Raw genomic sequence first — 18,836 nt, 5'->3', positions numbered from 1 at the left:
AACTCTGTTATTACATTATAATATTTTAATTATAACATCTTATGGCTTCGTAGGCTTTATGTACATGCTGGGTCAAAAAGTTTATTACATTAAACTGTAAACGGGTTGAAAAAACAGTTATTATTGTTGCAACTAACATCTGTAAAACACTTATTGAACACAAAGTCATTAATTACCAGTAGTAATTTTAGATCACTAGAAGTTTATGAAATACGGTTAAAAAATACAATTATAAATGTGGAACAATCTTTTTTAATATTCTCATTTCCCCATTCGTTCTTAGTTGTGGACTAATTATAAAAATTGTATGCCTTATTCATTGTGTGAAATGCATCTTGTAACAAGGATATCCAAGTATAATAATATTATAGTTAATAACATAATTAAATTGTTTTACCGGTAATACCTACTTAATTTACACACTGTTAAAGCTGTTATCAGAAGAAAACAATTTATTTCCTTTTTAATTCAAAATAATCAGTTTACAGAAGTACATAATACTTCGTTAGAATATGACATCAATTAAAATTAACATTAAAATGAAATCATACCTTCAACGCATAAGCCAATTTTAGTGAATATTACGTAAAATACAATATTTTATTTCAAGTCAAAATGCATAATACATAATAATATGTAAAGTAAATTCAATAATGTTAATGTCGTCTGACAGTGATACCAACATTGTATTTAAAATTTTTCATAAAGTGTGTACCATCCCCAAAAATTTAAGAATAAAATGCAAATTTAAACGTGTAGATTGTAGGTACTAAAGAGTGAGGAACACTCGTTACACGCTATACAATTTAATATATTATATATATATATATAATATATTAAATTGTGATTGGAACCGGTAATGGTAATGTACAAAATATAAATTATATTTTTGTAAATATTCACTTTGAATAATCCGGTTTTATATGAAAAAATTTTGGCATATTCTCCTTGGAACTTATTAGTATACTGTTAGCTAAATTAGCTAAATGTCACACATTAAACATTAGCAGACGATATAATTTTGTTGCCAGTACAAGTAGTACTATAATCAAACCACTTGTTCCAACCGTTTCGTTTTTATATTCAATTATTTATTTCCATACAGTTTGTTGCATTTATTTATTTTTATTTCATATAATTTAAAATTAAGTGGTAACTATACAATGTTATTGATTTATTTTATCACTATTAAACTGTATTTCAAATTTGATAAAGACAAACTCATTATTAATGGTAACTTTCCATTTTAATTATTGCACATACTATACATTATATATATTAAAGATATCAATTTGATTATTATTTATTACTGTTACATGTATAATTTTCCTCACGGCGTGGATTGCATAGGATATGAAATAACCAATTATATTTATTTTATTACTATCAATCTAACAAATAACGATTGTAATATAAAATTGTAAAGTACTTCTATGAATTATATTAATACTTCATTCGAGTACATTTAAATAACCATAATTCAACTTTAACAATTTGTAAAAACATTTTAAAATTAAATATTATACTAATAAACATTTAAAAAATTAATTCTTAGGTTAAGTTGGGTTAGACATTTTATTTTTCCACAATTTTATTTTTTGAATATTTTATTATAAGTTCTCCAATGCTTAATTGAATTGTAAATTCAATTTATTTTTATTTTCATATGGATAATGTTTTAATTAAAATTAAAACATTCAGTTGATTGATTAATTTTAATCTTATTTTTTAATATAGGTAGGTACTGAAACTAATTTAACTAATTTCTATTCAATTCATCGAGTGAAAGATAAAAAAAAAAATCAATTACACGATTTATATAACAACTTGTTAATGTTAACTTTGTAGAATACGTTGAGATTTCAATCATAATATATTTAATACAATGAAAAAATATTTTGTTCTTCTTAATAAAAAATATAATACGAGTAACTCAAAAGATTTTTATGTGTGTACAGATAGGTAGTTGGTTTGGTACCTACTTTTAATAAATATTCGACACTGACTTTTACAGTCTATCATTAAACAACCCGCATATTATATTTAAGCTATCGAAAATTGTGGTCGTCTAGGTAGGTAACGAACAACGGTAAACCCACTTGGTTTCCGGCACCAGAAGGAATTCGATTTTTTTGAAAGAAAATATTTATTTTCTCAAATGTTTTTAATTAGCACGTTTAGAGCGCTGTTAGAACATTTGATAAAAATCTGTACGGTACATTGGTGATTTATTCAAATATTAAAACTACAGTAATAAAACCTACGTATTTATAAATATAATACATAGTTAATTTATATGTCTATACGGCGATAAACCTTCCGCACGAGATGTCTATTTGCTTATGATAATTGGTAATTAAAAAAAAAAAAAAAACCATTAAACCGTTGGTTAGGTACATAATATAAGAATAAAAATTAATATTTTACTATGCAATGTAGTACGTAATAACTAATAATATTAAAAACCAACAACTATGTTTGTAGAAGGTTAATTATTTCTCTTTTTTCCTGTAAAACAATTAAGTCATATCAATACCGACGAAACTAAACAAATTATTATTAAATAAAACGCATTATTTAAAATTGAGTACCTATACAAACACAAAATAATAATTGTAACTCTTCACATGTGAATTAATTTATATCAGGAAGAATGGATTTTTCAATTTATGAATAGTTGCTTTTATTTATAATATATATAGATAATAATAAGTACATTATTATTATTATTATTATTATTGTTATTGTTGTTTAAGTTCAAATACAAAGGCAGACATGTCATAGTTGTTATAAGTAGGTACTTTGACTACTGATAATTATTGGCACAGTTTACAGCAATACATTTTATGAAACACATGGAGTATTTAAATTTCATACAGAATATACAATATATATATATATATATATAAATATATATATACATAATAGATTTATAGTTTACACAAGTACACTCTTAACTTCTGCTAACCATAAAAAATCTATGCTTATTATTTCGAAATTTTAAATTTTTGAAAATATTTTTTTACATAATTTGATGCAAAATACCAAAATAACATTTTTAAGTAGTGGTTTGACGGACCATCATTACCTAACCATTTGACATTACTCCACTTATGAAATCATTAGATAGATACTTATAAGTAATTAATTACTCCATCGGAATTCGATTTTTATGTATCGAAGTCTTAGAAAAATATTCTACTTCAGAATATGAGGTTAAAAATATTTATTGTCTTTATATAATTTAAGACTGTTAATTTTTATAACTATTTTTGTTTTTATAGATATTTTTTTGAGTATTACAATGAATTAATTAGTAATTTAAAATTTTAACTGGTTTATTTGAAAAAAAAATGGGTACAATAATAGTAAGCACTTTGTTGTTGTATAATTTTTTTTCAAGTATGTAGATAAATACATATACATTATACTATATTTGTTTTATATGATCTGAGAACACATCATTATATTATCTGTACAATTGATAAGTTATTTTTATAAAATATCTGTATAAAACCGTGATAATAATTATAAAAGAAAGATTCAAGAATTAATTTTAATATATCATTATAATTTGAATTCATAAACTGTACATAATTTAATTAAACTATACTGTCCTGGCTTTTAACTCTTATCGCCATTATCATTATAATAGATTTGTATTTGTTATCGTTCCTAATTAAAGACAATTTTAAACATAATATTAATAGTTTTGACGTTTTTCACAACAAAATCCTGTTATAGAAGTTATACATCAGTTTTTACTCATTTATAGTTTATCGGCTTATTATATGGTAACTCAAACGTATTTCTGTATATTTTAATCGTTTTAATTGTATTGTTCGTCGTAGTGATGTTCACACATAATATAAAGGCGCAGAAGGGTATAAGTGGGTACGATACGTTATAATATTAAATATTAATATATCTGTTTACGATTATAAAGTAAAAACCGTAACACGACCAATGAATACATGAATACTCATATAATATACATATGACACGCTGATATCGGTGTACACATAACATTACAGAGGCATGCCGCCTGTAGCCAATAGCGTGTATAATAATATGAAACATTATGTCGACAAATCTCCGTCGGTAGCGCGCGACGGTCGTATTTCAAAAAAAAAAAAATTCCATATTATTTTTCACTCGGTGTTAACTATACTATAATAACCATAGGTATCTATACCATTATATTCGTTTTCGCCTGATCGTTTCCTGGACAGCGCGCTTACACGCGGATCATGTTTTTGCCGTTTTTTTATGTAGTTATACATATTTTTATGCTATATGTATGACACGTGCGTGTTTTAAACGATTTGATCCTCTTCTGGAACTAATTCCCGTTACGCAGGATATCAAAACTTATATGTATGTATAGAATAGTGCACGGTGATAACAACGTCACTACCGGTTCTGCTTCCGTTATGGATAAGGCGACTGACTGAAAAAAAAAATGATTAGAAAAATAATAAACGAATAAAAAAATAAGAAAACGTTGTCGTCGTGTGCATAAAACAATACCGGATATGATACTTAAATAATATACAATATTATAAACGCTTCTCCACCCCCACGCCGATGCTTCGCGACCATTGCACCAGGAACTCTTTACAAATTCAATTACGTCTTATTATTATTATTATTTATGATAATTTAAGTGTGCAATGCATATTTGGTACATAGAGTAGACATTGCTGTCACACACATACGTAGATAATTTTTATCGTTATCGTACGGTATATTATTATATGATATTATATTAATATCCGTGATAAAAATGGTGCCATTATGATCATTGGTCAAGTTACGAAGGGTATTTATTCATTATTTTATCTCAACCCCTATGCGTCAAAATTAATATGTCAATTATTGTTTGTTGTTTTTTATCAATAACGAAATCAGTCGGTTTCAATTGACAATATGATAATGAATACGTTTCGTACCGCATTCTATCCTATATTTTATCATTCGAAACTATTAATTGCATCGCAAGTCGTAACCATATTGTTCTATATTATATTACATAATATCATGATTTAATTAATTAATACTTTATATTACAGACAATACAACAAATAGACTGACCCTATAATTCAATGCTACCAAGTAATATATAAACATCATGCCCAATGATACATTACTTATGCTTAAAAAATAAAACACTATAAAGTTAATTTTATAAACATAAATTATTTAGTAATAATATATATGATATAGTACCTATACGAGTATGAATGTAGGCAATTTAGCTTGCGTATTTTGTTATCATTGAATCTTACTAATAGGTACATGCAAAACTTAAAGTTCCGATTTTTAAACGGACAAAATATAGCATATAATTTAGTATTATAAGTAGGTAGGTACTCTAATTCATATAGCTAGCACACGCACAATAATCAGCTTTAAACATAATATGATACGAATTCGCCGCAACCGTGCCTGCCTACACCTTTCACGTCATACTACATAGATACTCGTTGACAATATTTGCATAGGTGCCAAAAATATGTTTTTCGTTTTTTTTCTCCTCTGCTAGCGAACAATTTATGTACCTGCATGGTTTTATAATAATAATTTAATGTTTAGGTATACGTATATATATGTATATGAGTATATTATTATGAAATACATGTGCTAGAGTCAATCGATCGCATTTATTCTTTAAAATCGCGAATTTTATGTTATTTTAATATATTATATTATAACGCGTGTACTTACAGTAAACTCATTATATTATATTATATTATCACTTGTTATAGACATAGCAAGGAAGGATTGTTCCCACCCCTTGTCATAATCACCGTAATATACTCGTAAGGCCTCCAAAGAAAAAATATCAAATTTGAAAAAATATCTAAAAATGAATTATTTTAGAAACATTAAATGATTCTTTTTGTGCACAAGAGTAATAAAAATTTATAATATATCCACTGTTATACGGGATAGATTTAGTAATTTTTTTTTTAATCGATATTAAAAGAGATTTATTATTAATAAAATTAATATCAACAATATATTTTTAAAACCATTTTTTTTTTTTTTAATCAAAGGAGACTCGAATCAATTTTATTATTTATACCTAATTATTCAACATTATAAATAGTAAAATATAATATAAACTATAGTGTTTAATTATGTTACTATTTTTTTTTTTTTTTTTTTTTGTTTTAATTATTTTGGTAATCGTTTGGGTCAAAAACATTGAAACGATAGTCATAAGGATATGTGGGGATGAAAAATGTTAAGACTTTGTTACAGTGGAAGGTTTTAGAAGTAATCCCTGCAATAACTTAAAAATTCAATTTCACGATTCTCACGTTTTTCGTCCAATCCACTTCAGTGAACAATTTCTGAAATCACGTGTCAAAGATATTATAATTATTATGCAATAAGTTACCTAATTTAGGTACTTGTGTGTCACGTGCGTGCTCATATAGTACGTATAGGTACTTGCTCAAAACGTATTTTGATTTTCTATATAGTCTGTTCACATATTATCATATTATAAAGTATAAACAGGGTATTCCGAATTGTGTGTGACAAAAATGTTGGGGACCATATGAGTACCAACATAATTTACACACTATTTTCATCGCATGAAATTTGTAAGACCGCGTTCAATAGTTTTTTACATATTATATTATATATTTTTTTTTTTTGTTTTTGAACTGGGGTGAACACGTCTGTAGCTCTGTTCGGAGGGAAGTGTTTTAGATTATCTATATGCGACGTAAATAAAACTTTAGACTCTATACACTATATAGAGTATATAATATAATATAATATTATACATTTATATGGACTTACGTAGAATTACCGCAATGGATTCATATAATACGACATTTTGATAAATACAATATTGCCGTATAATTTACTACGATACCGCGTGCGCGGTTAACTATAGGTATAATACATGAGATTTTGCATTTCTAATAAACACCGTTGCCGGTACACCGCTATTTTGAAGGTAACTGTAATAGCGGACTCCACGCCGCCGACAACGCGGTAGTTATAGCAAACGATTTGTGCCGGCCGGCCCGGAGAAAGGCAAAGAACCGGTTAATCGAGTGAGTGAATATTTGGCAAAGGCGTGGCTTAAAGTCATATACGTTGTACATAATATACTACATGGCTAATATCATATTATAATACATAAACTTGAATCTAATGTACTTAAAAAATATATATATGTATAATATAATATGTAAAATATAAAAAAATGTTTAATCAACAATAGTGGGCGTGCGTTGATACATATTTATCTCGGTGTATATATGTATATTATTATTATATATACATGCAATATATTCAATATAATATAGGTACAGTGGTGGTTATACTGGTGGTGTATACGGTGAAAGTATATATACACACACACACACCACATTATACCCATATTTAACAACAATAATGCAATAATATGCATTGTATGTATCTGTGTGAACGCACGATCAAACGCCGCGACCATAGTGTAGGTGTACCGCGAGAAGAGAGTGGAGAAAGGCCAGACGGCTGCAGACTGATGCATTTTATCCGAACAAATTTATTACTATATATTTTTTTAAATATTCATACCACATTTCTCACCGTCGCTGCCGCCGCCGTCGTTGCAAACATCGTTATGAACCGAAATCGTGTATCCCGAAAGTAATCGTTCTTTAGATGTATATTGTATATATACACATACATTATATTATATGCCCATATAAATAACAGTAATCTACGCCAATAATATGTTCCCGTAGAGTGTTGATGATTAATTATGTTGATTACTTATATTATGTAATATTCTTACAGTTGTGTGTAACTAATAAATCATAAATTAGTGTTAAATGGATTTTTCAAAGAATATAATATGTGTAGCTTATTATTCGAGTATTCGAGCTCAGAATTTGTTTTTTATAGGCGGCTCCTTGTATATGATGTAATATGTAAAATTTCGATTTAACTCCACCTTATATATACAAGAATATAATATATATATATATATGTATGATGAATTTGGTGTACAGGCGTTTTTTCAGATCATTGCAGTCTTTATAAGACTATTAAAAAGAAAGAAAATACACGAAAGTTATGTATATTATGTACATAGTGCGAGCGTAATGAGGATGCATACACATTAAATACAGTAAAACCAATAAAACCCACGAAGGTAAAGAAGTTTTGAGTAGTAAAAAATATGTATTCGTTTGATATTCATCGACATGGACATGGAAGAATTCCAAACTCAGTTGGATGCCAATTAATGTAAAGCTCTGTATAGATTATACTCCATACTAAATATTATCACATTAAATATTTATTTTTTATACAACACTATTCAAAACATACTCATAAAATATCGAGGACATCGCTAAAAAACAGTTTTAATATATTTCAATGGGTATATTAAAAAAACAATAATTATTATTATAGGAATTATACATTTGTTGTAGCATTGTATAGATTATAGTTTAGTATTAAGTATAATACATACATAAGCTTATATTTTATTTAGTTGATGAAAACTGGTGAGATATAATATTGTATAAGAGTAAATAATGAATTCAAAAAACTAGTTTTTCGTTTTGTTCGGGTAAGCAAAATATTTTATACACATAATTCCAACTGGGAACAAGCTAAATAAAAATCGAATAGCATTAAATTTGAAAATTCATAACTTCATACTCTGCGGGGTCATTTAGACCATTCGCTATGAAAAAAAAAATGGGTAACTGTTGAGCGTATATAATATGTATATTATTAAACATATATTACATAATAGATATTAATATGTTTAATACTTTGTAGTAATATTGTAATTGTAAATCGTCTAAACGAAATTTCAATTACCTACGAGTAATAATATTTAATTTGTTGGTTATTGAAAATAATTTGACCAGTCAGATTTGTATTTATATTTTATTATCACATAATGATATACTTGTCCTCATAATATGATAAGAGAGTAATATTATCAGAAATATATATTCTATAATTCTATATGATGGTTTAAATATTTAATAATTGTAGACGGTAATTAAAGAGGCCAAGCGGCATATATATATACATAATAGCATAGCAACATAATATAATATGTGTATATATGTATATTATATTTAAAAACAATTATTATTTGATGTTCTACAGTAATGGTTATGAATTTATGGGATACACTTCCGAATGATTGTACATTTTACTACTATCGTATACCAAAGTAATTCAAACTATCACTAAAATATTATATTATTTCATTGTTCTTTGAAATGTTGATTTTAATTTCCTGGCTGTAAAATATTATCATATTGTTTTCAAAATACGCACATGGCCAATTTGTAAATAAGACGCAATGATATTTTCAAAACATAACAGTAAAGTTATCATTTGGATTTTTAAAACTATCCACACCATCGCATATATATTTAATATATTGACTTTAAAATTCGTTGTTTACTTTTCATTGACAAAATATATGATGTTATTTTTTCTACGCGGTTGACTATCTGATCTGTTTGCGTCAAAATATATATGTACTAAAGTTATGACATTTCCACGTTCAAACATCACGTACGACTTTCTGTAAGGTGTACTATTGGTTATTATTTATTAAACGTTAAACGAAGTCAATAATAATAATGTAAACGAACAATTATTATATTATATCGAAAAAAAATGCATGTAAGTGTTTTCATATTGACGTTATAAATTCGAGTGATCGTCACGTCATATTATATGCATCGGTTATCAAATTAAATATATAGTGAAAAATTATTAAAAGTTTTCCAATAATGTTTATTAATCGAGTATACCTACGGTGATCGCAGCACTGGTTAGCGCACGGTCTATAGCGAAAATTTCTCCACTCTCTCGGGTGATAAATAATAATAACATATCGAACGTATATTTTATAGTATGCATATCGATATATCATATTATACGACTGACCTTAAACGAGAAATTAAAAATAAGTAAAAAAAAAACCTAACGCAGTAGAAAACGTCACATCAACTATATACATCATATACAATATATATATATTATATACACATTATTATATAGGTATACCCGTTACCAACCCTCACTCACTTTGTTTTGTTCTATTTCTATATTGTGACCTAACCGTAGATAAAACGCGAATGACATGCTGTTATTAGTTAATAACAATAGGTATCACTTGCACGGGATTACGTCGTGTGTGCGACCACCGTTTTTTAACGTCTGCGTTTGTGTGTTCGCAGGATCTTGGAGATGCGCTGAGGGCCACAGAAGACGCGTCCGATTGGCTGATCGGCGGAAACGGCCGGTCGAATTCTCACGTGGTACTGCACGACCGTCTGATGACCGACGCGCTGTTGGGCAATGCCCCTATCAAGGCCGAACACTCGTATTGTACCACGCACGGGTCTAGCGAATCGCTGGACGCTATAGGTGAGTCACGTCGACGCGCATCATTCGTCGTCGCCGAGTTTCGTAATTCGCCATATATATAATACATAGAATACATGTAATATATATATATATATATATATATATATGTGTGTGTGTGTGTGTATTATATCGGTGTAAACGGCGCATTCTTCGCCGCATTCCTGCAATACTCTGTACCGTGGAACAATATAATAATGATAATAATAATAATAATGTAATGCATGCACTCGTCGTACAGTGCTAGAAGAACCGTGAACCGCTTTTGGCGAAGAGGGGGAACGGCTGTGAGTCATGCAAGACAAAACCCGTTACGCGTTCCACTAAAAGAAAATGGTCATTTGTCTTACACGCACATAAATAATTATGTATAGCTACACGGTGATGTGCCACTATAGGAATATTCCTCAAAGAACGTTTCCGGAATATTTCGGAAACGTTCCCCCCGCACATCGGGAAATATCCCTTCGAAAATTAGTTCATTTTTACGGACAAGCAGTGCCCTGCACCTGCCGGCCAAAACGGTATTTTATTTCACTGACATTTAAGTGTCATCGCAAAATGTTTACCTATTCTCGTCTAATGTTTTTGCTCATAAAACATTTTCGTCTATACGATTTGCGACTTATCTATAAGTTAAATTAAAAACACGAAATTTCAAGTTTAAAACGTGGGCAACATAAAAAAATTATCGTTTCACTGATAATTTCTCGGTCTTGAGAATATGTCAGGAAATTATAGCGTGTCACTATACTTATACATACTCTATATACACATATTGTATAATCTCGTGGGTACTCGGAGAAAATGTCAATCTTTCATTAATTCCTGTAGAGCAAATATTTGTCAAATGTGATTCGTATAGGTATTATGATATTATGATATACATATAGGTATTTTATAATAACTTAATTTAATAAAATATATATGTAATATGCATACAACCAGATTTTCCGGTTTGGTTGAATGTAATGTAACCCTACTATACATTTGATTTTGCTCACAGATTTCAGAAATGACATGGAAAAAAAGATGTAATTAATATATTGAAAATTCATGAGATTGACGATTTTTTTTTTTTATATAGAAATTGTATACGTTTTATGAAAACCATCACGAATATAAATATAAACTTATAATATTATACATGTAGTTACATGGTGATTATTTAACAAATAAGACACAACAGCAGCGACAGAAAAATAAAAAATTCTAAATTGTAGTTAACAAAACCCGATTTATTTCATTATTTCTACTTGTTATTACATACCAGTTGTAAACATATAATATAATGATACGTGTGATAAAATAAATAAGATTTTTACGATATGTTCTAATAATATAATATGTTTATCATTCGTTGATGGTCATTGAACGTTGATATTTTTTATGTTTTTAATAATTATTTTATTTTCAATCATGTTCTTTCTTTACAAAAAATACTTAATTAATGAATAAATTGTATCCCTCTCTTAAAAGTTAAAACTCAATCTCTTTTTGACCTTAAACTTGAATTAAAATTTAGTACTAAAATATTTATAATTTATATATCTAATATAAAATACTCTTTTTTTATTAAAGGAGTGTCAAAATCAATGAATAATAATAATAATTTCTTCTACATATATATAAATATGAAAGGGTACCGACTTCTTTTTTAAGTTAAAATCAAGTAGATTGATTCATAATGAACTATTATGTTTTTTTTTTTTTAACTATGTAATATGTAAAGCACAAAGTAACACAATTTTTATATGATTATAAATCATTTTTAGATTTAGACGAAGATAGCAGTCAGGATGGAACTTGTAAGCTAACGTTTGATGAAGTAAGATGTGATCGTACCGGTAATATCGAAATGATCAGTATCAAAGAGGACACGGCTTCAGTAAAAGATGAACCGATGAGTGACCAAGAATATGTTGAGACTTCTTCTTGCCCACCATCACCATGTTCTGCGTCAGACGATACGCCCAGACATTATGGAAAAGTATATAATAACTATCAGATACACTATACAATTTATTGTGACAGCTTTAAATTGATTTTTTGACTAGATCTGCTAATGTATTTCGAAAATAAACCATTATTTATTACGGCTCTTACAACTTTTAATGATTCAAACAAACATTTCAAAGAATAAAATTATTTATTTTTAAAGTTACAAATCAAAAAAATATAATTCAAATTAGCATTTTTAAATAATTGAACATTTTGTATTTTATAAATATACATATTAACTATTTTGTATAGGTATTACATACAGAATTTTTAATATTAAATGTAATAATAAAAATGTTATGTAAATTACATAAGTAATAAATCAGCATGTATTAGAAAGAGACTAGATAATAAAGTCTATAACATTTTAGACACTAGACAGTATTTATCTTGTTTATTCGTTTATAAAAGTGAAAATCAACAATAATAGCATAATATAATGTGCGAAATATTAAACGCTTGAAGATTTTTTAAAATTAAAAAAAACAATAGGTATATAAATATAGAAATATATTCAAGGTTATTTATTTAAAAATATTTTTTGTTTAGATTAGCTGCTAAATCAAATTATTATCTTTATTTATTTTAATAATAAATACTACGTATAGTATGCCAAATTAACAATGATTATTTCATTATCTTAAGCATTATTGTTTGTTGATAATTTACAAGCTTAATATGTTTGTATTACTGTCAATGTTAGTCCTATGAATTTTAAAAAGAAGAAATTTAAAACATTTATATACCTGGAACACTTTTAAAGAGAAACTGAAATCGAAATGCTTTATAGTGTATACAATTATTACAAATAATAGTTCCAAGAAAAAATCATTAAAAAGAGAGAATATGATAGATATATTTACTGTTTTTTTATACACCTAAATATAAATATAAAAGTATGCCTATATATATATTTATCTACCTTTATTAATTTTCATTTACATGTAACCAGCTCCCATTATTGTAGCTACAATAAGTAATATAATATAACGATGACGTCGTGTTTCCTGATCGATGGATCATAATTTAACCGTAGAAAAACTATAATGTCTTGCTTAATATATTTCGTAAAATCTATTAGTTATAAGTTAACTTAGGTATATAGTATTATAATTAATAATTAAATATGATACTAAAATAATTAATTTCTTCAGCTATTTTTGGCTAATATTCATAAACGATTTTCACATTTCAACGTATATAAAAATTTTAATAGCAACTATTTAGTTTTTTTAGATTTTTCATTTTTATTTTCAACTATTTAATATGCATAAACATCATCAATATTTAACATTATTTGGAACTCGCTAATATAAAAACGACACAAGCAAGTATAATAAACGTAAATAATTATTTTAAAAATGTAAATAAAAAAAAAAAATCATAGATATATATATATCATAGATAACATTAAAAATTGTGTACAATATAAAATGTTTTTAATTCATGCCAGGGTAAATAACTACATTTTGAATTGCCTAATAATGGCATATAGTTTTACTCTAACAGTCGATAAAATAATGTAATAATAATAACTTTTAAAATGTATAAGATTATTATTTAAATATAATTGTTATGAAAAATAAGGACAGTTAAAATTGAAACCTAAATGATTAATTAAATCAATTAGTGTTTGGGTTTAATGTGTTTATTCAATTTCTTGAAATTTAATATAATATACTAATCATTCATTTCTATAGATCGTACTATCTTGATAAATAATCATTAAATAAAAACATAATAATAATTGAGTAGCCAATTAATTTAAATTATAGATTTTAATTATACATGACAGTTATAATCAACCTAATGTATGTATGTAATATTGTTATTTTGTTCACTCTAGTTGATTTAATGTTTGTTAATTTTAGTAAATCGTAAATCAAAAATATTTTTCTTGTTAAATATTTAGTACTTCCATTAGACATCTGAATAATGTCATATTTTAATAACAAACAAAAGTCTTTAAACGTTAATAAACATTATGTCAATTCTGTATTATATATACTATGTTGATGAGAACTTAATTTGACATGACGCATATTTAACTATTTACTACTCAATAACAATTTTCTCTAAATTAAATTTACAAAATTGATCTTCTTAGATTATACTTTTAAAATAACAAATTTAATTATTTTTATTTTTATTCTTAGATTAAAATATACTCATCTTGTTATTTATTGTTGTATTTTGAATACAAATTAATTTTCAAGTTATAGAAGTAAAATTAGTTGAAAATGATTTATTTCATTGTTAAAAACATAATACAGTCAAAAATACTTGTAATATGAAATTACTAACTAGTTTATATCATTTAAAGTTTTGAACTATAGACTATAGTCTGTAGAGAACTTATTATCCATAATATCTAGTTTGCCTAGAATACTGATAACTTTATGATAAAATCATATACATCAAATAAAACCATATTTAATTACTATTACTGTTAAAATTACACTATATTTATAAAATGCTGAAATAAATAATTCATTAACATTTTAAAAATCTACGGTTATTTGTTTTAAAATCGCAAAATCAATTTTGTCGAACATTTTGGTTTAATGTAAATATTCCCGTTTTTTGTAATTTTTTTTTAACAATTTCTTTATATTATTAAGCAAAGAAAGGGCATTTTTGACTTTTGACCTTCTAAAAGTATCAACTAAATTCGATTTTTTACCAGTAACCACTTTTGAAGTTTAAAATTGAAACATATTTTTTGCTCTATAAGGTGAAGATAATCATAAATATACCAACACATTGATCGAGCGATACACTCAAAATTTAAAATAATTTTGCATACACGTTTACACTGTGCATAATATATTATAATTCATCTTCTTGAACTTATATAATTCTTTCACGTTTATTATTATTTATTCGTATAATAGAATGGTATACAATATACTACTTTCGATAACAACATTACAATCAATCTTCGTTTTTTTTCCCATTTAATCCACACTACAGTTGTTTAATAATTTAATGGTGAATGAACACAATTTGTAAAAATAAAACCACTATACCTATATCTTATATAATAAAATATATTTCAAAATGTTACAGGTACAGAAAACCAGTTATAATGAACCGACCACGGTTGTATTGACCTCCAGAGCTTTCCTTAACCAACCGCATAGATTAATCGTTCCGAATTTCGGTCTGAAAATGGATGGCACAGGTAATATGACAAATGATATATATCATGTTTATACACATTACGCAAAATATTTAATATTTACATACACAACTTTACAATATACAATACGATATTTGTATTACTACGTATTATCATACTACACTCTGCACTTGAATGATTACCTTGGTATAATGGTAATGCGTAACAAGTAATAAAATGCGAGAAAAAAAACATACTCCCATGGAGACGATGACCATAAGTTTCCACAACCCCCTTGTAATCTGAACACACTGAATACATACTGTACACACAAAAGCAGTGACATAATATTTTATATCTTATACGGAATGATTACCACCCATACACTATATTACACGTATTTACTTGGTGTTATCGAATGTTGCTCCTCTGTAGGTTTTTCACTGCCACCTACGCCACCTTCGTCTACGTCAAGTGACAGTGAGGGCGGTAACGTATCACCGCACCACCGGTCATCGCCCACTCGGCGGTTGTTCCTGTCGTCATCCACATCGTCAGCCACCGCCTCCACCACCATCACCAGCAGCCGACAGCCCATACAGACACCTTTGATCAGTTGTCAGCCAAAAGGATCTACTGGCGCACTGACGCTCACCGAAGAAGAGAAACGCACCCTGCTAGCCGAAGGCTATCCAATACCCACTAGATTGCCATTGACCAAGGCCGAAGAGAAGTCGTTAAAAAAAATCCGAAGAAAAATTAAAAACAAGGTAGTTCATAATTTACACTGTTAAACTGGAATATATTTTACTAGAATATTTTATTGCCATGTGTCATTATTAATGTGTAACTGTTATTGCGACTGATTTATTCCAACAATCACTTTTTTTACTACTATAATTTTATTTGTTCAGATATCGGCGCAAGAGAGTCGACGCAAGAAAAAAGAGTACATGGATACTTTGGAAAGAAAGGTGGAGATTCTCGTCACCGAAAATAGCGAATACAAAAAGAAAATTGTCAACCTCGAAGAGAGCAATGGATCTCTAGTCCAGCAACTACAAAAATTGCAGAAATTACTCGGACTGCAAGCAACCCAAATCGTGAGTTGTTAATTATTTATACTTATTTACACTGTAGCCGTTTTTTAATTTTCATTATTGTATCTTTATAAATTGTATTATATGAATTAAAATATCCTGTCCTTGGAACTATTTGTAACTGGGTGGTCTTTGTATAAAGTATTTCACTACGTATTTTCATCAGGCGTATCGTATAGGCAATATAGGTGCACGTGTGCGTTGGTTTCTATTTTTCTAATGACAGCTAGTAAAATATTTATGAAATTACATGTACCTATCGTCGATTATAGTATTTCAAATAATATAATCTTGTTACAAAACAAGCCTAAAATACCAATTATAGAGAATATTTGCATACCGTTATCATATCTAAGAGGTATTTAATTGTATTTATCAAGAACGTTTTAATTTTACTCTTACTGTAACAATTAATATTCATAAGTCATAACTTTGTATCAGAAAATATGAAAATAATTTATGTTATTTAATTTCAGAGTCAACAACTGAAGACCAAATAATTAAGAACTCACTAATGGGGTAAACTGTACATAACGACCAATGGTGAGTATTGAAATATTATCTATGTATCTATTTAATGTAATATTATTTAAATGGTACATCGAACTTAAGTCGTAATTGTAACCCACTAACGCCATCTACTATTCCGACAACGTCCTAAACTAATGGTATTTTTTACCCAGAGATGTCAATTTTCTAATATCCTTTAATACATTTTTTTTTTTGTATATTGTGTACTGCGTTCGCACACAGTTATCGCGTCCATAATACTATACTGCGTCCTTGAGTGAACATACGTTTCACTTCACTGACTAGCATATTTTTTGCATGCAGATGCAACGTTAGTATAATAGCAATTACGAATAAAAACTGTTATTTTATGTAAATTTTTTTTTTCAGGTGCAAAATACAATATGTTTAAGAGTTTTAGTTCAATGTCGACAGCTAGTCCGTGATATTACTAAATGCGCTTCGGCGAGTATTCATATTTAACTATAACACTACATGTATATGATGCGAGCATTGATTTAAACACCTAGACGAGATACTCGCAATGATATAAGATAAAATTTTTCGGCGTTCGGTCAATATTTTTAAATACAGAATTTTGAGTCACGTCTAGTAGAAATTATGAAATAATATAAAATGTAAATTTCATTTATACCTATCTATAAACGATAAACGTATTATTATATTCTGTAGGAAAAAAATGACTGATGAAAATAAACACCAATTATCGGATAAAAGTGATGTTTTTGATGCGCATAAGTGTATCATAATAAATCAAAAATAATTAACTTTTAATCTCATTATTACTCGTTGTAAGTGCCAAAATTATAATTATATATAATATATATATATTTTTTTTTAATCGCTTGTATATTTGTGCCTGTCACATGTACATGCTTACAGACGTTATATTTTGTCTATGTTATATATTTATAAATCAATAAACAAACAATAATATTATAAGGATTGTTTTCCTAGAGTATTAATAAAATAAATTTATAATACAATTTATTTGTTTGTACCTAAATTCATTAATTTAATTAATTATATAATATCGATTTGTACATAGTATATTTTATAAATTTGATTTAATTTTGTTGTTAACTTTAAATATATATTTTCTAGTTAAATTAGTTCAATTTTAAAAATTATTATATTTAAACAAAAAATGAATTATTTTGTTTTTAGAAAAATATTTTTTGTATAAATGACATATATTATATATTAAATTATGTGCAATTTTTTAGCAGATTTTCATTAGCACGTAAAATTATTATTTTATGTTATAGTGTATAACACTTGTTTTATTATTATTATTATTATTATTTTTATTATTATTATTATTATTATTATTATTATTATTATTATTATTATTATTATTGGGGTAGCACTACGTACGTTATATTTTTATGTATTCTCAGTTGTCCCAAATTACGTTTGATCCTTTGTTTTACTTGTGAATATTGAAGGGAAATTATAATTGACCAAACATTGTGCTCATCAATAATTGCTTTTTAATATTGTTTTATTGGAGTTCACTCGATAAGATGAACTTCGTTATATATTTGCTACTTAATCCAAAATTTAAACCCCAAACAGTTGATTATTAATATCATATGAATAATAAAAAAAGGATATATACGATATATGTATATATTTTATACTTTTGTTTTTTCTTGAAAAATGTT

The 18,836-nt window shown here is 26.9% G+C and overlaps 1 protein-coding gene across 1 annotated transcript in view; it reads left to right on the top strand.

The window, feature by feature from the left end:
• Window positions 1-18,077, top strand: part of LOC112604048 (cyclic AMP response element-binding protein A-like) — a 42,766-nt gene extending 24,689 nt beyond the window's left edge. The window contains exons 2-8 of the mRNA XM_025352914.1: window positions 10,230-10,419; window positions 12,192-12,406; window positions 15,487-15,601; window positions 15,974-16,308; window positions 16,453-16,641; window positions 17,115-17,181; window positions 17,539-18,077. Of these exons, the coding sequence (XP_025208699.1) occupies window positions 10,230-10,419; window positions 12,192-12,406; window positions 15,487-15,601; window positions 15,974-16,308; window positions 16,453-16,641; window positions 17,115-17,138 (1,068 nt within the window). The 3' untranslated portion in view covers window positions 17,139-17,181; window positions 17,539-18,077. The remainder of the gene's footprint in view (window positions 1-10,229; window positions 10,420-12,191; window positions 12,407-15,486; window positions 15,602-15,973; window positions 16,309-16,452; window positions 16,642-17,114; window positions 17,182-17,538) is intronic.
• Window positions 18,078-18,836: the final 759 nt, after the last annotated feature.

Source organism: Melanaphis sacchari, unplaced genomic scaffold (genome assembly GCF_002803265.2).
Source record: "Melanaphis sacchari strain LSU unplaced genomic scaffold, SCAv2.0 Contig118_pilon_pilon, whole genome shotgun sequence".
Lineage (NCBI taxonomy): Eukaryota > Metazoa > Arthropoda > Insecta > Hemiptera > Aphididae > Melanaphis > Melanaphis sacchari.
Note: the sequence above shows the minus strand (reverse complement) of the source record. Positions and strands in the feature narration are given on the sequence as shown.